General features: G+C 49.1%; 1 protein-coding gene across 4 annotated transcripts in view; it reads right to left on the reverse strand.

Moving 5' to 3' along the window:
- Window positions 1-24,745, reverse strand: part of DAG1 (dystroglycan 1) — a 54,084-nt gene that overhangs the window by 12,902 nt on the left and 16,437 nt on the right. Inside the window, exons 2-3 of one of the 4 annotated variants that reach the window (XM_030500720.1) lie at window positions 20,773-20,871; window positions 3,039-3,446 (exon numbers count right to left, since the gene is read on the reverse strand). In XM_030500720.1, the coding sequence (XP_030356580.1) occupies window positions 3,039-3,320 (282 nt within the window). In that variant the 5' untranslated portion in view covers window positions 3,321-3,446; window positions 20,773-20,871. Of the gene's footprint in view, window positions 1-3,038; window positions 3,447-7,799; window positions 7,818-20,772; window positions 20,948-24,745 lie in introns of those variants that run through there. The other 3 variants (XM_030500721.1, XM_030500722.1, XM_030500719.1) reach the window with 3 other exon arrangements.

The raw sequence follows: 24,745 nt of genomic DNA on the forward strand, positions 1-24,745 counted from the left end.
TGGTTATCCTGCTCCCAGGATAACTAGGAGCTAGTGGCAACAAGCACACCCTTGTACTACCTGTCTGCATGGTGAGGGGGTTGTACCATATGTGGAGATTGGATGTTTTAACCCAACTCTTGTAAAATGCCAAGGTTTTGGTGTCAAATGCTGCTGTTAACCCTTTTGGGAAGGCACAGCAAAGAATTTTCATTTCCAAGACACCTTCAGACACCAGAAGAGCAATCCTGCAGCAAGAAGCCTTGCTATAGTGAGGAAGCTGGAGGACAGCATCTGGACTGAACTGCCACCAAATTCAACAGCTGAAATACCTGCAGCCAACCTTCAACGGACACACTAAGTCCTGAGAGAGGACTCATCTGGGAAGACAAGGCACAGGGGAAGGGGGTTTCTAATGGCCACCAATGAGTTACAACAGCCACAAAGCTGTGCCGGCAGCTGGCTCTGAGCAACATGGAAATGAGACTCCGAAATTAAAACACAAGGTAGTTTTTAACTTATTTTCTGTGTGTCTACCTTTGTGTGCTAGAATAGACTTGGCTTTGTACTTAACCTTGAGATCTCACCTGTCCCCAGGCAGCTTGGGGGTGTCAGGGAAGCCCTGGCCAGTGCTCCCAGGAGCACATACCTGGTTCACACAGAGCCCTCCCATGTGTGCAGGAGTGAGTGTGTGCCTGCGAGGCACTCCTCCGCCACGCTCCGGATGCCTGGCGTTGTTTCCATCCCACAACCAAGGTTGCAGAGAAAAGTATTTTGTCTACAGCCGGCTGGAATCTGCTAGCAAGCAGGGAGAGGATCTGAGAAGCAGCTTCAAGATGATCCCCACAGCAACACAAACCGAGCCTAGAAATAATCAGTGGGAACTATCTCGAAATGAAGCCATCACACCTTCTTCAGAATCCAGATGGGAGTTCGGGGACATCAGCTTTTCTTTCTTTTTTTTTTTTTTTTAATTATAGCCTATTTCTTTGATATTTAAGGGGACTAAGTGCAGGCAACCACATCACATTGTAAACTCTGACCTGCTATTTTGTCTCAAAGGGCACAACCCTTATTCTTTCTCTTTAGAATAGAGAATCAATTAGCGAGATCCAGAAGTATTATGCTTTTACTGCTCCAGCTGAGAAACACAGGACAGCCTGAGAAAAAGATGAGAGCAATTTGTCCTGAAACTTTCCAGTAAAACAAAAATGTACCCCAGCACCCAAAATTGCCTACGCAGTTCTCGCTAGCCAGGAATCAAATCCCCATAGCAAAGGTCAGCTGTGCTCAGCAGCCAACACGCATCCCCTGCAAGGGAGAGACCTTCCAGATACACCATTTAAGTGAGGCTGCTCACAGTACCCTAGAGCCTGCTGCTCTTTTAAAATCAATTTCAAGGTGAACAGATGCAACACGCACTTGGTCAAGCCCACGGACAAGCATGAAAATCACTCCCAGTGTTTGCCAAGCTATGCACAACCAGCAACTGTTGGGTCCTGCTCCAGCCCAGTCCATTTGAGGCTCTTCAGACATCTGCTGGCGTTAGCAAACATGCCTCATCTCCGAAGTGGCAGAAGGATTGTTCGAAGCGATAAGGTGGGGTGGAAATAATCTATCAGGATTTTCCTGCAGCTACTGGAGCTATCAAAGATGACTTTTGTGCCAGAAAAGGAGACAGAGGAAGCTGCAGTGTTATACAAACACTGAACATTATTCTTGCCATCAAAGTAGCTATTAGACAACACCAGGACAAGCCACTTGGATGCAAAATCCCAACCCAGAGTTACCATTTCTGTTACACAAGACCCTGGGCTCACTGCACCCATCTGTAGCACTGCAGCCCAGTGCTATACTGGTACTCAGAGCACAGGCAGTGTCAGAGCAGGGCAGGCACCACCACCCCCTGTCCGCGCCTCCTTGGCTGCAGTCAATAAATGTCACAGTCTTTGCTGTGGAACCGGCCCGTTCCCTGCTCCAACCCCGCGAGCCAGGGGCTCGCCCACTGCGTTCCTCCTCCCCATCTGCCCGTCTGCCAACAGCAGATGCATTCCTCAAATTTATCTGCCTACCACTGGCACATCGCGGCCCCAGCTCCCTCGCTGGAGCCAGCGGGATCACGTAGCTGGATTGAGAACTGCGTGACAGTACGCAGAGCTAAAACAAACCCGCCTTCAAGGAGAAGCTGAGATGTCGGGCTCTCTCCTGACTTGCTCTCCATCTCCCTCTGATCTTCTCAGACACACCAGAAGGCTGCCTTTTTAGAATGTTTTCTAAAAATGGATTTTTAAAACTGTTTTTCAGTTTTGCTCTTTGGAAAAAAAAAAAAAAAAAAAAATTCTGAGATTGGAATGTAATTCCTTTTCTTTTTTAAACCCAGAATTTTCTGAACACCACATGATCCAAGCAAGCAGATGCTGAGAAGTTGTCTTCTCAGCATCTTCCCAAGAAAGGACTAAAGATGAGCAATGTGTTCAGTAGTGCCTACCCTCCTCTGGGCTATTCCAACACTTTCTTGCCCTTAGGACCAACTCCCAAACTCAGTTTTTAAGCGTCTGCAGTGCCAGCGGTACAAGGGTATGTCAGATAAAGAGAAGAGCTCCCATCTTTCCCAAGAGGACTTAGGGATGAGGTCAGGAGAGACTGTGTCAAAGGCAGCCCAGAGCCCTGCTGGCAGAACAAGGTCTATTTGTCTAGCAGTGTTTTGTTACCACAGCAAAGCAAACTCCCTGAGCCTCAGAGCAGCAGTCCCAGGGATTGTGTCGCTCTCTAGATCCTGAGGCAACATCTCCTTATGAATGTGCCCATCATTCCAGGGGCAGAGTTGTCTCACAATTTAAATACAGCTAACAAACTGATCAGTCATCCCTGAGAAATCTCCTCTCTTCATTATAGAGGAAAGGAAATTTGCGGTGAGGTGAAGAGTTTAAATCCTTCTCCCATAGTCCTACAAAACCTTAAGGCTGGTTCACAGCAACCCTCATGACCCAGTGGGGTGACCAGCTCGACCTCTGCAAGAATATAACTGAAAACAAGCCTCGTGGAATGGCATTTCTCACCTGGACAATTTCTCCATTGGAAGCAATTAAATCTGTGGGAATGGAGACTCTGAAGAAGCGTCCCACCACAGCAGAGCTGTCCGGTATGCCCACCACAGCTGGCACAGTCTCCCGGAGGTCCGAGAGCACGGAGTGCATGGAGGCCTCCAGCTGGTTTTCCCAGTCCCGAACCACTTCTGCGGGCTCGCTGGGCCAGTGGCCGTGAGCAGAGGCCGCCAGCAGCAGCACAGGGAGCCAAGTCCTCCCCAGGAAAGGGGGCTGCAGGAGGCATCCAACAGTCATTCTTCCCGGCGGCCTCAGCAACAGTGCTCCAGCTGGAAAGGGGACAACAGGGATCTGCAGGCACCGCAGCGCAGGCAGGGATCCACTGGTTCTTCACAGAAGCCTCATCCTAGGAGTCGTGGGAACCTGGTTAAACATAGGAAACCCAGTCAGCACATTAACGACAATAACCACAGACAGACCTCCTTGCAATGGACAGAGGAATACCTGCTGTGCTACCCTCTTCGATTCGGCTTTTTAACTTAAATGTAGAGTTACCACTACTGTTAAAGGGAGCAAAAGGTTCTCAAAGCCTCTTCTGACCTACAGCACCTCTAGAGCAACAAGATCCTCCTGCTTTTCATGCACACAACCATGTTTCTGCTGCTCTGGAATCACAGCACCCCAAGATACCCGCAGTTAGAGAGACAGGGCAGATACAACCAAAGCCAAGCGAGCACAATGGTAATAGGTGACCTTTAAAGGCTAGCTGAAGTAAGGCTGGGGCATCAGTAACTGGCAGTTACATGCCAGTAACCCACTATGAAGGCCCCAAGAAACCTTTGGTACTCCAAAGCTGCCATGTTGACAGCCTGATACACAACAGACACTTCTGCTTCTCTGACCCATAAGCCTGGCTTTCAAGCCAGGTCTCCTCCCAGTTCCATCTTTTGCTATTAGTGTGTTCAGATTTGATCTGGGTGCCAACAATACACACCCCAAAGTCAGACTGGAGTAAGCTATGCACATAATGTCCCACACTGCTACCTGCCATCTAGCTCCCTTCTGCTTGCACAGCTTGCCCAAGAAACATCTCCGGCTCTCCATCGCCTTTCTTCTTTCACTTCCCCAGTTGCTTCTCCCTCCAGACTGGGTCCACATGCAGCATGAAGGAGTCACAGACCTGTACACACACCAGGTTCCTCTTCACAGCCCGTCTGCAGGACAGACTGCATGACAGAAACATGGACCAAGAGGCTGCTGTTTGGCCCCCAGGAGCACACAGGACTGGGCTCCTCAGGCCAGGCACTCTCATGTCTTGAACCAACTCCTTTTTTTCCCGACTGAGAGAGAGAGTGACTCCGAATTCCCAGGGCAAACCCAGCCCGACTTCTAAACGCTGGCTCCCAGTCCTCTGAGCACAGCTCTGATTTATTTTAGCCTCTTCCTGCTGCATCGTGTGATGCACATCAGGCTGTCCCAAGAGACCCTGGGGACAGATCGGGTGGGAAGGGAAATCCCATTACTGCTTCGTGTCCTTGCAGAGCTCCCAGGGCAGCACGACAGCAGGACCAGCCAACCCACTGTGCCCACGTGGCTGTACTGCCCACCACGGGCTTGCAGAAGCAGGCAGAGGGCCTGTCCACGCAGGCAACCAAGGCCAAGGTTACCACAGGAATAACAGGAGAGATAAAATTTGGTTGTTCACCCTAAAAACTACACTCTAGAGAAGCTGAGAGACAGCATGCAAGGACCAGCACATCCTCATCCCTTGATGGAACTTTTCACCATAGATCACTCGTGCAGAGGGGCTGACACCTCCCATCCCAAGGTAATGGGCCCAGCGAGCACAGTCGCAGCTAGCAGAGGGCTGTGGGTAGCAGAAATTATGAGCTGAATGCAATAGCCTCTGGCTGCAGCATCCATGAGGCAGATAACGGATCTGCCAGTTGTGGGAAACCTGTCCTAAGTGAAAGGCAAAAGAGACAGCAGAGACACAATAACATCGCTGGGAACTGCAAGACAGGACGGGAGGATGGCTGGTGTGAGATGCCAGCACCAGAAGAAAGCCCTTTCTTCACTGCTCTTGTACTCCTGTCCCAGTCAGTTCAGGCAGCTGGAAGGACACCAGATGAAGCAACAGGGCCAGGCTCTTCCCAAAAAGCACATGGTGGTCTTCACCTGGAGTGATGTGCCTGAGCTGCTTCTTCAGAAGCCCCACTTCCTACAGGACACATCTCTCCTACCAGCTCCCTGCATGGTCAGGGGAGCCAACACACACCAGTTGATTTCTGGATGAACTGCTAGAGTCACCTCAGCGTGACTCAACACAACAAGCTGTGTGAATGAGCTACAGAGATGGAGCAGACATCAGCAAGAGGTCCTGAGGAGGCCACTGAGCACCACAGCAGGACACTGGGGGACTCTCATCCCTGCACAGTGCCTTAAAAAGCAGAAAGAACTACCTTCACTCTCTATGGAGCCTGGGATATGGACACTGCAGTGATGATGCCTTCCTTGTCCACGAGCTACTTCTCCTGCAGCCTACTCATTGGAAAGCCCTGCTGTGTGAGGAACTAAAAAGCAACCCCAGCAAGTACAGGCAGGATCAGAGACTTGCAGCCAGTGGAGGAATGTGGCAGCAGCAGAACCTGCAGCCCCATGGCTGCTGTGGGGCAGAGATGCTATCAGCATGGAAACACGACTGCCTCACAGCTGCGATGAGCCTCCACATCTGAGTGGAGGAGAAACACCCAGACACACAGTGTACAACCGCACAAAGCTGTAAAGACACCTGGAGAGGTTCAGCACCACGGCTTCAGGCCAGCCCTTGCCCCAGGGCTGTCAGTGGAGCTCGTGCATGAGCATGGTGCAGCTCTGTGTTGCTTGGCCAAATGACGTGATCTGGCCTGTGGCGTTTTTCTTGGATGGAGTATTTGGGCAGAAAGGAGCTGGTTCTCGGTATCTGTGGCGAGCAGGAGAGGAAGATGAAGTCATCACACATTTCAGAAACAATTATTGGAGCAGGCAACAAACACTGCCTGTCTGATACGCGCCCCTCAGCCAAGGAACTCACGATCTTGTGTGACACTTGCAGGTCACACAAATTCAGATTTTCATTTTAGGGGAACTACAGAACAGTCTCTGCATAAGTAAGCAGAGCACACAGGAGGTGTAGGAGGAATTCAGGAGCTGATAACAAAATACCAACAGGAGCCAAGAACAAACTTGCACCACCAAAAAATCTCTCAGCACAGCTCCACCTCACCAAACAATCGACAGAAGCTGAAACTGTGCCAGGCTCTCACACTGCGTGCTAAGGAGGAAAGGCAGGGTGGTATAGCCCTACAGATAGCTGGAACAAGGCACTGTCCTGCAGTGCTGAGGTCCACGTGGACTGTTGCTTCAAGACAGAATGCTTTTTGGGATAGAAGGTCCTCTGCCCAAGGCCAGTGGTCCTGCTCAACAAGTCCACCAGGCACCAGCACTGCAGGTCTTGATGCAGCCGCAGAACAGGGCGAGCACTACCTGCAGTGAGGCTGGAACAAGCACTGGGACCTGTGTGGTGCCTCTGTCAAGTTGAAGAGCCCACACTATTTCATGTGAGACTACCATGGGCAAAACCCAGGCTCGCTTGTGTAAGACATCATGCCAGTTTTATGTGGAAAAGGTCAGTGTTCTGAGTCATGGTCCATGACCAGTGAGTGGCACGGAGCAGGAGCTCTGCAGGAACAAAAATCTCAACACTTCACACAGTTTCCCACAATCTCACAACAGGGCCAAACCCAAACGCAGATGGCATTCTGCAGGTGGTCTTCTGCTCATCTCTGGGAAGCACCAGGCCGTAGGGCCAACTGACTTAGACAGTACTTTCAAGTTATGAGGGAAGGCTAGACCACCCCAGCTTCACTTCATGGCACAGCGCTCCTTCCAGCAGGATCTGTACTGCCCAGTTTCGCAGAACACACACAAATGTTCAGGTTAGTCCTGACTTTCAGGATGTTTCATTCCGTCTGATCTTCTGAAAGAACGAACTTTCTCTTTATCCTCCTGCTTCTGTGAGAGATCTTTTGGTCTCAAGTTTGAGCCTCCAGAGCATTGGATGAAACATCAAAGTCAGCATCAACATCTGCTTCAGTCCTGGTGCTCGGTGCATGTGCCAGTGTTGATGCCTGATCTCCAGTGCCAAACCCCCCATCTTGGAGACACGGAACTGGGCCTGCTTGGTGAAGTTATGTTGATATGATGCTGCACTTGATATGATGCTGACTTGTCAAGACAATGCTGGAGCTTGCTCCTTCTCCGTGCAGCTACAAGGCCCGCTGACATGTTAAGGACACACTCGACCTTCACGATTCAGGAATGCAGAACAGTACAGACAGAAGATGGGAATGAAAGGAGGGACTTAGAGCAGGACAAAGTAGCTACTCTCAGCCAAGCATCTTCCCAGAGACCTTTCCTTCTGCCCACCACAGGATCAGGAGCCAGGGGCCCAGGAAAGCGTCCCAGCAGCAGGAGCATGGCTGCCCAGAAGTCACTCCTCCTCAGCTGATTATGCTGCCACCACTTCAGCAAGAACCGGTGAAAGTGAAGTCTCTGTCCAACTGCATCTAATCCAATTGCTCAAGCACACAATCACATCACTGGGCTGTGGTAATTAATCACTGCCAGCATACAAATGCCACTCAGCCCAGCATACAGAAAGCTCAAGTAACTGCTGTGCAATCCTCTATTCCAGATAAGAAGGTATTTAGGAGAGTGCGGAGGAATCCCACTTACCTGATTTCTTATTTACCAACACGTTCATTAAAGGGAGCGTCAAACGAGTGGCCTTTCTCTAAGGAAGCAAACTCTGGCTTGGCTAAAAAGAGCCAGTGCAACTTTCCAGAACAGAGCTATTGTCTCTGCACAGATCTCTCGTGCGTGTTTCCACAGGAAGATCTCTGGGCAAGTCCCGTCAGTTGCCGCGCGGCTGCGTGTCAAGGCAGTGAGCAGGAGGAATGATGAAACCCGGCGTCACTGGCCAGGCACACAAAGGTGGCACTCTGCCGTGCACGCTCCCCGGTCCAGAACGCGACAGCAAGCACTGACGGAGCCTGGGAATGGGGGTAGGAGGGACAAACAGCTCGGAGGCAGCACGTCCGGGCAGAGCAGCCCACCACCAAGTTTCTGAACTAACAGACAGAGCCTCCTCAAGGCTAAGAGCATGCCAGCCGGCAAGTCTGACACAGTATATGCACAAAGGACACTCTAGAGCATGAAATTTAGGAAACAGTTAGAGTTTCCACACTTGCCCAGCTCTGGACATACCCTGAAACACAGGCGACATTCCCTCCAACAGCCTATGTCATAAGCTAGGAGAACCTGCTGAAAATAACTTTGGGGATTATTTCCAACCTCTACGGCTTCAGCCATGTACATTTGCAACCCAGCTCCACGCTGCTGCACCCAGAATAAGTTATGGAAAGGCATGTACAGGAGGGCAACTGCACAGGGATGCACTCATCACACACACAGACTGACCAGCAGGCAGCTTCTGCGAGGGAACAGACATGGAGGAAGGAAAATTCACTGCTAGTGTAGTTCCCTGCTCAGAGAAAGGGCATCCTGTCCCCATGGCACTCACCAGGCACCAGCAGCGACGGTAGCTTTACACTGAGACTGGTTGTCTCTCTAAAAGACAAGTTCATCCACAAGGTTTTGGCTTAATGCTGCAATCACAGCTGCCTGTTTAGAGCCATACATGCGTCAAACTCAAAGTAGCAGCCAGCTGAGCATCAGAGATCAGACTGCAAGAGAAAGCTGCTTGAGCAGAGAGCCCAGACGAGCGCTCTGGCAGCCTCTTCCACCCTCTGTCCCTTGCAGCCAGTTGACAAGCCTGACATCATTAGCTGGTCACCTCAAACACCATCAGTCCAGGAGGTACAAGCCAAGCTGTGCTCAATTCTTCGCCCTAAAATTGCACTTCAACACACTTCTGCAGCTATGCCCACCTTGTATTGTCACCAAGTTAATCGCCCAACCGACCTGACATCTAGCTCAAAGGATATATGCACAGAAAAGATGCTTCTGCTCAGTCTTGTCCCTTCCTGTATTTCTACATTGCTCGTTTCCAGCACATCTGGTGTCAGTAACAGGAAACCCTGACACTGAAAAAAAAAAATCTAGGGGAAAAAACCCAAACGCAAACAAAACCAAAACAGCAGTGCTAAAAATGTGTGCCGGGCAAGGAAGTGAGCAGCACGCTCCTGCTGATGGGGAGCTCTGCTGCAAACTGTCACTGACTTGTTGCTTCACGTCACACATGCCACAAGCAGCTTCATGAAGCTTGTACGGGAAGTGGTCACAGCAATCGATACCTCGCAGCAGGTTTTGGTAAAGCACCAAAATATTTAACTTTCCTGTAGCTAAGAGGAAGCTTTCTACTATCTTCCATTACCTTTTGTTTGAAAACTACAGTTTGTGCCACTGAGAAGGAATGAAGCCTTCCCACATCCCTCTCATGTCTCCGCTTCACCAACAAAACCTGCTTGTGGTTTTCCCCCAGCGTGGGACCAAAGGCACCGATGGATGTCTCAGCTCCGAGTGCTGAGCAAGCAGCTAGGGCAAGGAGGACCTCTCACCACCCAGCACAGGGTTTGTGTTCATCAGGACATGCGATCTCCAGCCCCTCCTGCAGAGGGAATGCAGAGGCAGCTCCAAGACAGAAAAGATGCAAAAAGCAGAATTCCCCTTTTCCCTCTGTTCCATATTGCATCTGCCTGTCCAGAAGCTGGGCCACCATACCGTCCTTCCCAGCTTGGGACTCTGCTCCCAGGAAGACTTCTTCCTCTGGCAAAGGTAAGCACACAGGATATGCTCCCGGTATCCCCCCCTGCAGCAAGAGCTGTGCAGGTGAGGAAGCAGCATCAGCAGCTCCTGGAGCCCCAGCCAGGGCACTCCTGCAGGGCTATGTGCAAAGTGGCATTGCAGAGCACCAGCAGAAACACCGAGGACACCAGAGCTGGACACAGAGCTTGTTTTTCTTTCCCTGCAGAGTACATTTCCCTCGCAAGGTGCAGTGGTAAGACTTCTGGAGACATGCACCTTCCCCAGCCTCCTGCAGCCCCAAGGAGGCAGGAGAGGATTATTGTGGTACCCAGAAGCACCTCTAGACTACACTTGTACACTGACCTGACATTTGCTGGCAGACCATGTGGATGTCCCCCTGCTTGTCCATCCTGCAGCATGTGTGCCACTTGTCCTATGCTTGAGCCATGCCCCAAACAGCCGCTGTGCCTGACCCGCCGCAGTGACCAGCAGCTGCAGATTTTGGCTAGGCAAGACTTCTGGCTCTTGGATGAAAGCTTCAGCAACCACAATCAATCCCTTCCTCCCACTTAGTTATTCCCAGACAGCCAACTCAGATTGTATCTTCAAGTGCATTCAGTTGAAAGGAAACTCAGATATTATCTTCCCAAGTATTTAGAAGGCCTCAGAGATCATTTTTTCCCTGTAATTACAAACATCACAGCCAGGTAGAACTGCCATTTTCCTGGCTGCTGGCAGCAAGCAAATTAGGATATGAATCCCCACCAACAAGACAAAGCAGAGCGGCAGCTTCACCAGTACTGCTCCATATGCCTTGCATCCCTTGAGCCAGCCGTGTCTCAAGGGAGGGCTGGTGAAGAAAGGTGATGGGGATCAAAGGTATAAAATGGATCCTTTCTGGAGGAAGTTGGGAGACAACAAAGTGGGATGGGACAATTTCATAGAAGGCAGAGTTACCAGGGCAGCATTTCTGGCACAACCAGCACTGTGTGACAGATAGCAGGGTCCCAGGACGGCATTCAGTCAAACGATGGCTCGCATTCCTCTCCAGGCATCTTCTCCCGGCTGTTACTGGAAAGGGCACATAGGCTAAATATACAGCTGTAGCAGGGCAGGGGAAGGGTCTGTCTGCTGAAGGACATGCAATTTAACATGGCTTTGGCTTCACTTGGGTTTCCGGTGTGTAGCCAGCCCCTAAAAACTCTACTGGTAACTCCTGGTTTTGACTAGAAACAGAGCGAGAGAGTGTAAAAATCCTAATATTTATTTCTATGTTTAAGGGAATGTAAGCTAAAGGCAGTACTAAAATCCACAGGAAATTAAACTACAAAAGGTTAAAAGAAAAAAAAAAAAAACCAACCCCAAACAAAAACCTAAGAGTTCCTTCCACACAAACGCAATAAAAATGCATATTTGAAGATAAACACAACAGGCATGTATATATATGTACACACACACACAAGATGTAGTAAAAACCAGAACTCAAAGCATCAGGATAAAATAGGTATTTTTGACCCTAAATTTCTTCCTTGTAAGGAAAGCTTCATATCTTTGTTGGACATGAATTCTGATGAAGACCACGGTGTTACAGAAGAGCATTTTAACAGAAGCCATCCGGAACAGAGGACACCCAGGCTGGCAGAAGTCCGTCAGCAGAGACCAAAGCACCATTCTGAAATATTAGAGCAATTTTAATTTAGACCATGAGAGAGTTATCTCAGTGGTTTGCACGCACAAGACAGCAGACCAGTCCCCATGACAGTGCACTCGGATTTGAGGAGCACTAATTACTAGAAACATTGGAAGTAGAAGATAGCGGACTCTTGAGACAAATTCCTAGGCCCTCCATGGGCTCACCGTGCCATAGCAGCTTGTGTTCACTGAAGTCTGATTCTAGGCTCTCTAGAAATAATTTGCTCAGGGGGCCAACTGGTTTACAAGTGAATTTGGCAGGGACAAAGCCAAGTTTTATGTAGCTTTAAAGCTATAGTGGATTTTTGTACCAAAATGCAAGTCTTCAGATACACAAAGATGAGCCCAGACTGTCTCTCAGCCATCCCATCCCTGAAAGGCACAAAGGATGACTTCTTAAAAAGCAAAATACACTTTGTTTATAAGGCAGTCTAACAAGATATCTAGAGGACCCCTTGGCAGCCCTAGCCAGAAAGTACAGTTGAGGCACCTGACAAGAAAAGAAAGAACACAAAACCAAGAAGCAGGATACAAGATGTGACTTTTTAAATGTGAGGCCTACGAGGCATCAGAGCCCAATCTTGTATTCCTCAGCAGGCAGGTTGTTCCCCAGCTAGTGCCAGAGGACATGTGCAAGAGCAGCTGGTGTGACAGTCACCCTTGTGTGTCCTGTCCCCTGGTATCACTCACCATCCACCAGCTGTTTCAAGTCTAATTCACACTAGCTAACGATCTTTGATAGAAGTCACCTGGCCTGAAAGCTGGTTTCTATCAAAGATGCTGCTTCGGAAAAGGATTTAAACCAAAGCACCACCATGGATGGGTGAGCACAGTCTTTTCTCCACCCCATGCTCTAAGGGGACAAAATCATCCACAAGCCTCCAGCAGCACTTGAAATCTCAGCTGAAGCCTGGAAAAATACGTCTTCCCTAAGCTGCTCTGCTGTACTACGTAGATGTTCTCTTCAGATGTAGTCATGGGCACCGAAACTGATGAGGCTAAAAAGATTTGCATCTCTTGCTTGGTTTCTTAATTGAATTAAAGGCTGAACAAAACCCCTTATTGAGGCTTCTTATTGAGAACTGACATGAAAGAGAAATGACGAGTGTCCTAATTGCAGAAGAAGCTTCCACTGGACATTTTGTCTTATTAAGAACTAAAGAGTCCACGCAAAAAGAGAAAGACCCAGAGGGATAAACTCCCATTTCTAGCAAGGCAGGAAATCTTACGGAAGTTTCTGCCATGGTTTGGCTTTTGGAGCATGTCGTACAAGTCACACGGAGTGTGGTGAGCTTTGGCACGCCCTTCTAGCCAAAACTCTCCCACCTATTCTTTTTACTTAATAACAAAGGTATAGAGCTCTTTCTGTCAAATTAGGAAGTAGAAGCTATTAGAGGGGTGAAGGACAGTCCTGCAAATCACCTTCTTAGGAAACCTGATCATACTTCCAAATCCTCTTCTGAAGGAAAGCCTCACGAGGCTCCAGCTCTGGCGGTACACCTGAGACTGGTCAAAGGGCTTGTGGCAGGACGCTCACCCATGTTCTGACCTGGGAATGGCAGAATACTTTTCTCACCATCAGAACAGCACCGAGAACTGCATTCTGGCTCCCCTGGGACATGCCAGTACAGCAGCCACCAGGCAAGCATCAGGTTTGCTAATGGTTCTAAAGCAGGCAGGGAACTGCAGGAGCACCCAGAGCAGGCAGCTTGGGCAGGAGTTCCTCCAGTGTGAGGAACAAACAGCACAAAGGCTGCAGGCACTAAACGCAGATCTGAAAATAAGAAAATCTTGATGGAGATTTTGTACTCAAAGAGTTGCCTCAAAATGCTGTTTGGCTGCAGTCCTTCATGGAGAGGCAGCCGCATTCCAAGGGTTTATAATCACCTTCTGGGTATTCCACAAAATTCCTCAGATAATGAAATATTTTGAGCAGGTCCTTGAAAGTGTTTAAGCACCATAATTTCCTACAGGTTGATGTCACTAAGCTCAGGACTGGAAGGCAAGGATCAGGCGCTCCTCCCTACCTGCCGGGGACCTGACTGCCAGGCACAAGATCTGCTGCTCCTACCAAAGGCGAGTAAAGCACAAATAGCTGACATGAAGTGGATGTACAAAACAAGGCAAGCAACACCGACAAAAAGCCATTTTCAGCACTTCAGTTACGTATGCAGCATCATTTATATCCTTTGTGGCTGCGTAACTAAGGGCAAGCACATTCTGTTTAGAAACATCCCGCTGTTCCATCGGCTTTACCACCCCACCCTACAACTCCAAGCCAAGGCATTAAGATTCAACTTTATGGAGTTGCTCAGCCCTTATTTATTACTCAGCTAGCAAGACTGCCACAGCTCTTCATTTAAATCTGTTTACCACCCAGTGATTTATGCAGAGCAGCCAGAGCATCAGCCATGGACCTGCAACTTTTGATGTTTCTCATGAAAAGTATTCCAAATGCTTCTTGGCAGAATGAGATATAAATGATCCAACTTTAACCATCAAGCATAAAATGGGAAAGCTGCAGAATGAACCAGTATTGCTCCCATGCCACAGAGGCAGAGAAACCTTCTGGAAAAGGAATTAACTCCCCAAAGATCAGCAGCTTGCAGCTGGGCAGCACATTCCCTTAAACCCGCAGAAATTCAGGAGTCACCATAAACCATCAAAGGGACAAGCTCTTCCTGCAGGTGCACATTTTTATAGGTGCCTGCTCCTCTTGCTAGAGACCAGGGGGCAAAGGGCTGGACTGCTTCAGCAGAACTGCTCCTCACAATAATCTCCGGCCTGAGCTTTTGGTCACACAGTAAGTGCAACACAGATGACGGATGGCACAAGCTTACTGAGGCAGAAGGACAGTGAGCGGCTTCACAGGTCCATCTGCTTCCCAACTGCTCTGGTGCAAGAAGATTGATTTAAACGAAAAAGCAGAGATGAGCACCTTAAAAGACAAGACACTGACAGAATCTGCATCATGTTCCTGCAGTATTAATTTCATTGTGTTACCTTGCAGCTAAATTATCTTGTTTACCTGCACTATGTAATTAAAAAATATCCCTCATCTGGTTTTGACCATGGCCTTAGTGGCTTCAGCCACAGGAGCAGGAAGGCTGGAGCTGCTCATCACAAGTCCACCAATGCAGAAAGAGCTCCAGCTTTTCTTCCCACCCTGCTCTGGTATGGAGAAATCAAGAGACAAGCTGAATTATTTCAAGGAGAGACCAAACTACTTCACTGGAAGGCATATCAGTGGGATTTAGGCTTTTTTTAAACAATAACATTCTGCCCCATCCATATGGATGCATTCAGTCACAGTGCTCACTGCTTACATCAGGAATAGCGCATTAAGGGTCTGGCCAAAAAGGGCCAGAGAAGCAACCCTGATATACACAAAGCCAGCATGATGGACTAAATACATTGCAGGGCAACATGCCCCCTCTGCAAGCAGCACAGCACTGCAAAAGAAGCTTCAAAGATCGCTCCAAGCAATCTCCCTGCAGCAATCCCAATGCAAACATCCTGTCATTCCCAGAACCCAAAATCCACAAACAAGAAAGTCCAAAGGACTTAAAAATAGGATCAAACTGTCCTGCTCAGGCACCAGACAAGTTATTTAAAACTGGGACCCAAGGACAAACTGGATAAGGGCAGAGTGCCCACAGGAAAATGGAGAGGCAGGGAGACAGCAAGGACAAGACAAGGAAAACCGATGGATTTCTTCCATAAGCAGCCACAGAGCCTGCGTCGTGTAACACATCTGTGACAGTTAACTAGCTGGAATGGAGTCTGGTATCAGTCCTCAAAAAATGGTCCCAAGGATGTGCCACAGCACAAAAATCCCGTAATTTCTCCCTTCTCCACAGGAAATCTGTCTTGGATAGGTCAGAGAGATTGGAAACAAGACCTGCCTAGTTTTGAGAGGCACACCACTCCCCCAGATTACAGTGTATTTCCAATAGGGTGAGCACAGGCTGCATCCCTCTGTTTTGAATTGCCATTGCAGTTTTACACAAAAGGACTGTGCCCTGCATTCCCAGCACACCGACTTCATGTCCCACTGCTTCCTCAGTGACAGTCTGGATGGTGAAGGGACAGCAGCATGGAGTCAGAACTGCACATGGACATGGAAGATGGCAACATCTTACCCTCCTCCTGGTCAAGTGGGCAGATTAAAACATGAATTTAAGTTGTAAAGAGGAAAAAAAATTGAGTAAGAAGATGGGTCAGATCCTGTACTGACTTCTTTCCCAGTGCACAGTAACATGGCAGAGCATGTGATGATGGCTACCTACTCCCTCTACAAGAATCCCAGGAATGGGGACAAAGTCATCACAGCTTCTATGTATGAGGCAGCAAAACAGTCGGAATGCCATTCTGAGGCAACAAGGAAAATTAAATCAGTTCAAGCCTCTCTGATCCAAACATCATCTCTTCTTGCTTGCTACATGTGCTTTGGACACCCAAAAACCACTGTCCCCTTTGTGTCTGTTTTCTCAGCCAAGTTTGGCATACTCAAGACTTTATAATCCTTTGCAACAGCAGTGCCTCTATGCCCATACTTTCATTACTTCAAACTCTACTCCCATAAAGTCATCTTCTCTCCCTCAAGGCACCCAGAATAGAGCAGAACCGAGCCCTAGGCACAGTCTATGCTGACCCCAGGAGAGAAATGATAACCCCACTTCCCAACCCAACAACCACCCGTAACAGTCCTAAGTGCTCCTGAGAGCATCTACAGCATGTAACAGCAGACAAATACATTTGTCGTTAATCACTCCAAGTCTTTTCTTCTCAATCCACCCCCTAAGCCACTCTTGCTTTGATTTCTGCTCAGCACTCACCTGCTCTTCATTACCAATGTGATGCCCAAATCCCAGTAATTAGTTTAAGAGGTCATTGCATTACTAGCACCCACTGGACACTCCTCACTGCTCACACAGGCTGTTCTTAGACATAAGTAAATCTGAAACACTTTCCAGAAAAACCTGACGGCTCATTGCTATCAAATGGCATAGGAGAACATAAACAGTTTAGCGAGAGCATACGGGCTGTATGAAGAGAGATGCTCAAACACCACAGGAAAAACGCAGTCTTGGAGTTGCACAGAGGCCGTTAAGCTCTGAAGGTGTGTTGTTTAGCTTGCCTTTGCTTCACAGTGCTGCTGCAGATGTGAGGAAACAATTAAACTGCTTATCACAGTTATGTCCCATTCAGCCTCCAGAACGGGAGAGCAATTCCAATCCCCAGGTGGCAAGCGCAGCAATTAGGTACCCAATTACGTGCACCAAAGCTTTGCTTTGCTTATGGTGTTTTACTTCGGTGGTTATATAGTATTTCGTTGGCTTACTGTCACTAAAAGACTTTACGTCCAGGAACAACCTGTCAGATCTCAGCTGGGACCTGGCTGCGTGTTGTATGGCCTGCAGAACGGTCCAGATGTGGGCAGGCGACGTCCAAGTCACTCAGCAGAGCCCGTTGCAAAGCCTGGTCACAACCATCACCATTTCCCCACCTGGAATGGCTAGGCTTAAAGTTTTAAACTAAAACCACAGTTACACCGCAGCCAGGCTCAGCCTCCAGCTCCATCTTGGGAGAGCAGCTCTGGATTGGCACTTGAGCCTCTTCTGGGCTTAATAATGGGTTGTCAGGGGAAAATGTGGTTTAGCAGCTCAGTCCATCCCTTATAAAGCAGAGACACCATGCCAAAAATAAGCTGGCTTACTAGTTAGAGTCACCAAGCACCCACTTAGCAGTCTCTGATCGGGGACCACAACGCCCTCTCTGCACCACAGCATCACCACCCTCACTGGCTGCCCACTGGACAGGAAGGGACCCTCCCTCCATGAAGGTGTTTCACATAAAGCAGTTAGCTGTTTTTAAAGCAGCAGGTAGCCAGGACTCCTTTGCCAGCCTCCCCACCAAAGGCAGCATTTTCTTCCAGCTCAGACAAGCTCTCTAGTGCAGCTTTGCTGCGTCTGCAGCCTTTCTGCTGGAAAGGCTGGGCTCCCCCAGCAGTTCCGTACCTGGCACTTCCCAGAGTCATGTATGACAACAGCTACAACAGCTGGTCAGCAGCTGTAGGGAGAAAAATCACTGTAATGTTCAAGAATGATGCAGTTTTGGGACTTCTCAAATATAATCATGAATTCAGTGCTGTCCTCCAAAGGCCTCTGCTACCCTTGTGCAGCAAAGCCCAGAGCAAACAAAACCATATTACAAAACCGAAGCACCTTCCACAGGAAAAAAAAAAGGAAAAACCAAGCTTTCAGAGATAGCTGGTGCCTCCCAGCTATTCTTCAAAACCTTATGCCAGCTGGGAGCTTTGTTCATTAGGCTGAGCCTAACCCCTCCTCTCCCAACAGCACATGATGTTGCTCCAAGGTAACACAGACAATTCTTGAAACATCAAGGTTACAAACGATGAGTTTAAAAAAGTCAGAATACCTGAGAATTAAGGTTGTCCATGAGCTGGTCACAGGAAGCACCACAATTCACTTCTATTCTTCACCCTTATTCCAGCTTCTTGTTCTCTCTCCCTTTGAGACAGGCAAGCCTTTCACCCACCCATAGCTGTCGGCAAGCAGCCCAGGAGAGACAGGGCAGGATCCTGCTCCAGGGCTGCCGTGGCCAGTGGCAGCACCTCCCTTCTTCCCTCCCACCCTCAGCAGTGATTCGGCCCCTCGGGCTGGGCTGGAAGAGGCCCTGGACAGGATCTTTGCAAACCTTAACTGGGCAGATTAAGCCTATAAAGCACTGGTGAACTGGGAGCCGTTCAGACGCCTGTAACCTGATAAGATAGATGAGATACAGGGCATTTTTGCTGGGAGAGGAGATGGCACATCCTTGCTGCCAACCTTCCATTGTGCCAGGCCAAGTACCTCTCAATGCAGGCAGTTAGGTCCTGTTTGGGTTTTTAAATGCTGACAACCTAAAGCTGCCTTGGTTGTTTTTTTATCCTTTAACTCTTGGAAATGGGTGAACTGCTTTTGCTGAAAACCCCAAACAAAGCTGGAGGCAGGGACACAGCATGGGAAATTCCAGTGCAAGCAATTAAGTTCAAGAGTTAAATGCAACTCCACTGTCAGTCAGTATCTTCTCTGCAGTCACTGAGACCGGTGTCACCAAGACTCTCACTGCTCCTCCACGCAGGCCTGTCAAGGAAAAACTGCCACAGCAGCTAAACCGGGCTACCCCACACCCAGTGACAGACTGAATCCACTACAAATGGGAATGAATTCGGGGAAGTCCTGCAAGAGTGAGCTCTGGCCAAATCACTTCAACTGGGAGGCAACTCCTCTGGAGCGTGCTAAGGGGCTTACAGCATCTGGATGTGCGTGCTCCCTATGCTACACCCTGCTCCATCACAGCCTCCGATAGATGACTTCCCCTGAAGGCAGCTCCATGGGAACATCACTCACGGGCTGGCCCATTTCCAGCCATGAGGCAAGCAGGACTGAAGAGCTGCCTCCTTGGGATCCTGACCTCCAACCCGCCCATGATCGAGGGGGCACGCAGAATGCACTTAGCTGGCAATGCAATGGCACTGTGATTAGCATCACTCCTCCTAAAACTGCTACCTTCTTCACTACAGAATCTAGACTACATTAAAACCTGAAGGAAGCACCTCCCAATGCACTGTTTGTCTGTCTGAGAACAGTTTGAAAGTATAATTTTGCTGCTGCAAAAAGTTCTGCTCCCGAGATCTTTTCTCAGTGCCGTAGTGCTGCTTGCTCCGTCATACTCACTGCTTTTCTTCCTTGGGAAAGCTATTTCCTTCTTCCACTGCTCTTACACAAAACTAAGAAACAATCTGAAGAAAAACTGGTAAGAGCATTCATGCCTTTTTTTTTTTTTTTGCCCCCAAAGATACCAGCTATCTACATCAGCAGCGTCCTTATGAAGGTAAATCACTGAGACTGGAGATGGGTGCCCTGAGGCACTGCAGACAACAGCACTTTCCAGACCAGCTGAAGTAGCCTAGCAGAACACCCCACAAGTCATTGAAGGAGAGGTCTAATCACATCACCTACAAGTCTATAGCTTATTCTGGGTACTGCAAGCACCAGCACACAGAACTGGACTGGATTTGAAGCACTGGGTAACTCGTGCTCTGACACAAGCTCATTAGCTGGAATAAAAATTTAAAGGCTGGGAAAAGCATCCATAATGTCACTTGTGACAGCAGGTTTGCTCGGCTTGTAACATACACTGCCAACACACTCGGGAAAGCTGCTTGGAGATCAACCGATAAAGGCTTTTCACCATTCAGCCTGTTATTTCATGTAAATCAGGTTGTCCTGCTACAAAAAGACATCTCCATATGAAGAGCAAGGTGCTCAAAAAATCTGGAGCAGCCTCAGCAAAAGACAGGTTTAAGAAGTACTCACACCAGGGCCGAATCCCTTCAGACCACAACACCCCTGTGACCAGAAGGTCCTGCTCCCTTGTCTACAGGTGCAGTTCTGCACTCCAGAGCTGCAGTCTTCTCACTTGTCAATGCAGGTCATCTCCTCCAAGGATTGCCACCTTAAAACAGGGTTTTGTCCACAGAAATAATTCCAGACTCCTCAGATATGAAGTCGTGTTTGAAAAGCAACAGCGCATCAAATTCAATTAACTAATCGAGCCTGCGTTCTACTAGGGCAACACGGAAGCCAGATTTCCCAGAGCCCATCCCCAAGATGTAGCATGTTATTTATTAGGTATGCTGCTGTGGCCCTTCCAGTGTGTGACCTCGAGGGTCTGCCTTCACCCCACACTCCTCCCGGCCGCCTGGAGCAGGGAGTCCTGCACGGAGCATGCCATGCTGCAGGAAAAAGATAGGAAAACTACCCCGCTCTTATCTTGAACCCTAGTAGAGGCTGGAGGGGATTGGAGAGGACACACACGAACCGAGCCAGAGGCAAACAGTAGCTCTTTAGAGGAATAAACCACTCGTCAGCCTGTCATGATTGATAAGTACATCTGCCAGTCCCCACCTGCTGTTCACATTCCTGGCATTTCTTTCTGCAGCATTTTCTCCCCAAGAAGAGACCGGCTGCTTACCAACTGCTGCAGAGGAGATTTAAAGGCAGCAAAACAGGCCCCAGCCTAAACAAAATGAAGAGATTTCAGGCCCCAAGCACACCAAACACAGTTTTTCTTGCATCACATCAGGGAACCTGCTGCAGGGGGTTATTCCAGGAGCCCTTGCAGATTCAGAAACTTGTAATGGGTGTTAAGCACTCCCCTTTGCTCATTCCAGCCATCATACCTCTATTAAATTCCTTGCAGATAAAGCAGGGGCTCCAGAAAATCTCTGTAGCCTCCAGCCACTCATGCCAAAGTCATTTTCTGTACTGGTCAACCACCCCTAGAATAAAAGGGAGATAAGGGTGAACACGTGCCAGCCTCTCCAACAGGGTGAAGGCTTCATTGCCTTTCCCACAGCGGAGGGCTGATGAGCACGGACAGCTGGGAGAGCAGCAGGACAGCTGCTCACAGCAGTGACAGACAGTCCTGGGAATGAAAGAGCAGGAGTTCCGTTCTGGTTTTCAGCCCTGGACATGGGCTGGAGGTTCCTCCTTAGTTTTAACACAGCAAGAAAATGAAGGAAAATAGACTGGTACAATTATAGCGGAGCCTCTGAGCAGAAGGCTGGAGCAGCGCTGCTCTGGAGACAGGCTGAAAGAGCTGGGCTGGTTCAGCCTGGAGAAGAGAAGGCTCCATAAGGGGAGACCTTGGAGCAGCTCCCAGTGCATAAAGGGGTTACAGGAAACCTGGAGAGGGGCTTTGGACAAGGGCCTGTAGGGACAGGACAAGGGGAATGGCTTTAACCTGCCAGAGGGGAGATTGAGATGAGCTCTTAGGCAGAAGTTCTTCCCTGTGAGGGTGCTGAGGTGCTGGCACAGGGTGCCCAGAGAAGCTGTGGCTGCCCCATCCCTGGCAGTGTTCAAGGCCAGGTTGGACACGGGCTTGGAGCAACCTGCTCTAGTGGAAGGTGACCCTGCCTGTGGCAGGGGGCTGGAACTGGATGAGCTTTAAGATCCCTTCTAACCCAAACCAGTCTGTGATTCTATGATTTTATGAACATAAGCCTGTGTGTTGTCAGAAGAGGAAAAAACCAGCTCTGAGGCACTCTCAGGAGTGACTTTAAGATCCCAACCTCTGTCAAACTATCAAAGATCAAAATTAGCTATTAGAATCAAATTTATTAGAGCGCATACCCGTGCTGAAATCTTATCAGCCTGGTTGCTGCAGGGAGCCAAAGCAAAGCTGGGTTTCTGGAGTTCAGGTGCCCCATCACCCATCTAAACGTGATTTCCTTTCACTGAAAGATGAACACACGCAACTGCAAACAAGTCTCTGAGGTTTTGCTTATTTGCAGTCTTTGGGGAAGGAGGGAGAAGGCAGCAGGAAATAAATGCAGCTTTCCCCATGCCTGAAAACCAGGTTTTCATTTCAGATCACAGTGGTTATTTCCATCGACTGGAAGACAGGGAGCGGTGCCTTCACAAACCATGGTGAATGCCATACAAAATTGGGCTTATCCTGGATGCTCCTGCGGAAGAGCCCAGCCCCGAGAGCTGGGGCTCGGCAAACAGGACCCCCCAAACTCCATGAGCACCAGCTGGCCACCCCCCTCTGGAGAGCAGCTTCCCAACCAGCTCCTGAAGGTATTTTGCCAAGCTGCCACGCTCGCTCTGTCAAAGGAACCAGAAGTTAGCCATGGTGAGGGGAAGGGAGGGCAAGGCAGGTGTGAGCAGCATTTGATTAGCTGGCTAATGGGTGCAGCTGTCCTCCGGTTTTACAGCTCTTGGAGGAAATTTAAACAGGAACTTTCTATAAATTAACTGCCCATAAAATGAGCATGTTTTCAACGCACCAGAAGGTCGGGAAAGGTCTGCTCAGCTCCCCGTTCCCAGGACACGGCAAACAGCCTCCACAGTTGCAGTTTCTCCTTCAGAAGCAGGAGAACGTGGGTTTAGCCCGTGCACTAGTGAGCTGGTGAAAGCACACTTGTGAAGCAATCATTCTCCATTCACGGCAAGCTAATAATTTATGTTTTCCCTAAAATCCCCAATAAAATCCAGATGTCTAAGTAGCCTTTGTCCCAGAAAGCAAACGACTCAACGGCCTCGGAAAGACAGCCAAAGTCCTCACAAGGCTGTTTGTTCTGCGGGAGCAACAAACACACTGATCTCAACTCCTTCCAGGTCTGGAAGCTGCAAGAGATAAGGTGGTTATAGACACTCTTGCCCAACCCTTCTGGCTTCCTCTTCCTCAAAAGGATATACTGTTGATAAAAACGCACCTGACAGGTTCCCAGTTTTGAGGAATCCAGGAGGATGGAAAAGCCAGGGTGAAGCCAGCACAGGAAACGTGGGAAAACACAGACTGCTTTGGGTTGAAAGGGACCTTAAAGCTCACCCAGTTCCAACCCCCTGCTACGGGCAGGGACACCTTCCACTAGAGCAGGTTGCTCCAAGCCCCTGTGTCCAACCTGGCCTTGAACACTGCCAGGGATGGGGCAGCCACAGCTTCTCTGGGCACCCTGTGCCAGCGCCTCAGCACCCTCACAGGGAAGAACTGCCTAAGATCTGCTCAGGGTGCACAAGTAGGACAGGTGTGTGTGGTGGGATGCTCACTCCCCAAGGTCACCCCGAGCTGTGGGAGGAGAGCCCTGGCAGCAAGGGCCTGAGAAGGGCCATACCACCAGCGGACAGGCTGCTCATCCCAGGAAAGGAGCGAGCCCTTTGGCTGAGGGGCTGAATTCTTCTGGCAACACGAAAGGCAAGTCCGCACACGGCACCTGTCCCGGGATGAGGGACCCATGCCAGCCGGGAAGGAGCTCTCAGAGCCCAGGCAGCCCCCAGCACCCTGCTCCAGGACCCCCAGTGGGTTTCCCAAGCAGGGGGGCTCAGCGCAGAGCCCTCCCGGCACATCGGCTCTCACAGCCTGCCGGCACCAGCCTAAGGATGCAGCACGCTAGGGAAAAAGCTGTCCAAAAGACCTATGGAAATGTTTGGAAGAGATTAAAATAGAGTTTGGGAAATGAACACTGACCAGCCATACAACTTTTCCAGGGATATTTTAAGCATCAGTATAGTTGCATTCCAGTCCCCGAGTATATTTTCTATAAATAAGTATTTTAAGTCACTTTGTTTCAAAACTTATTATATTAGTCAAGTGCAGTGCAATGCTTCAAAGTTTAGACCTGCAGGCTGCCAGCCAAATTTGCTGCCAATTTTTGAACTGTGCTGTGTTACCTTGGGTATAACATAGGATCATCTTTGGGGGGTTTTCAGGTGCTCTTCTACACACTTTTATGCTGTGTTATAACATCAGGTCTCTACCGATGCATCAAGCCCTGTGGATTAACAATCTTTACTCACAAACCAACAACAGTCAGTTTATTTTCAAATCTAGTTTTTTTTTCCTTTTTACAGGCCAATAAGCAAAGGAAAACACACCAGTAATCCTGCATGCAAAGTAACTCTCCAGAACTAGGTATTTTTGTCAGTGACAAAGCCACAGTACATACAACTGGCAGCAATTCCTGGGAGCTTCATCTGAGCAGTGCACGAGGCTGCCAGAACACCAGGGCTGCACGTAACAAGCCAACTACACCATGGACATGCCAAAGCTCTCCGAAGGCTCTTCTCCTCTAAAGAGGAGGCAAAGCACTGTGCAGGGGGAAAACAGATCATCCTACATCCTAACCTGGGTACCCTGCCTGCAAACAGGTCTAGACCCATATGCTTCTTCAACACACTGCATTCACAGCGATATATAACCCTCTGGCCTGACAGGCAAAACAGGAAAACCCAGACAGTTGTGGTTTTGGAAGGTCCAAAGGACTAGCAAACAGAAGGGTACAGCTAAAGGCAGATCCTGCACCCCAGCTCTGCCACTCCAAACTCCCATCCCATCAGGGATATGGGTTCTTGTGCACCAGAGATACCAGCAAAACACAGCTTAACTTTCACAGAGCATAGATTTCCACCAGTGTTTTACAGTACACAAATATTAATATTCACAAATAAATCCAGGCCTGATCAATCCAAAGAACGCATAGCTGTGGCCAAGCATGTGTTTTCTTTGGAGAACAGATCAGTCACTCTGAGCCTGGTTGCCTTACTTATGTTTGAAAGCCAGATTTAAGTCAACTGAACAGATAACCAAGCTGAAACACCAAACCTCACCACAAACCTTTCTGGTTTTGAAGCTCTTAGTTGCTATTTAAA

The sequence above is a fragment of the Strigops habroptila genome, chromosome 11 (genome assembly GCF_004027225.2).
Source record: "Strigops habroptila isolate Jane chromosome 11, bStrHab1.2.pri, whole genome shotgun sequence".
NCBI classification, from domain to species: Eukaryota; Metazoa; Chordata; class Aves; order Psittaciformes; family Psittacidae; genus Strigops; species Strigops habroptila.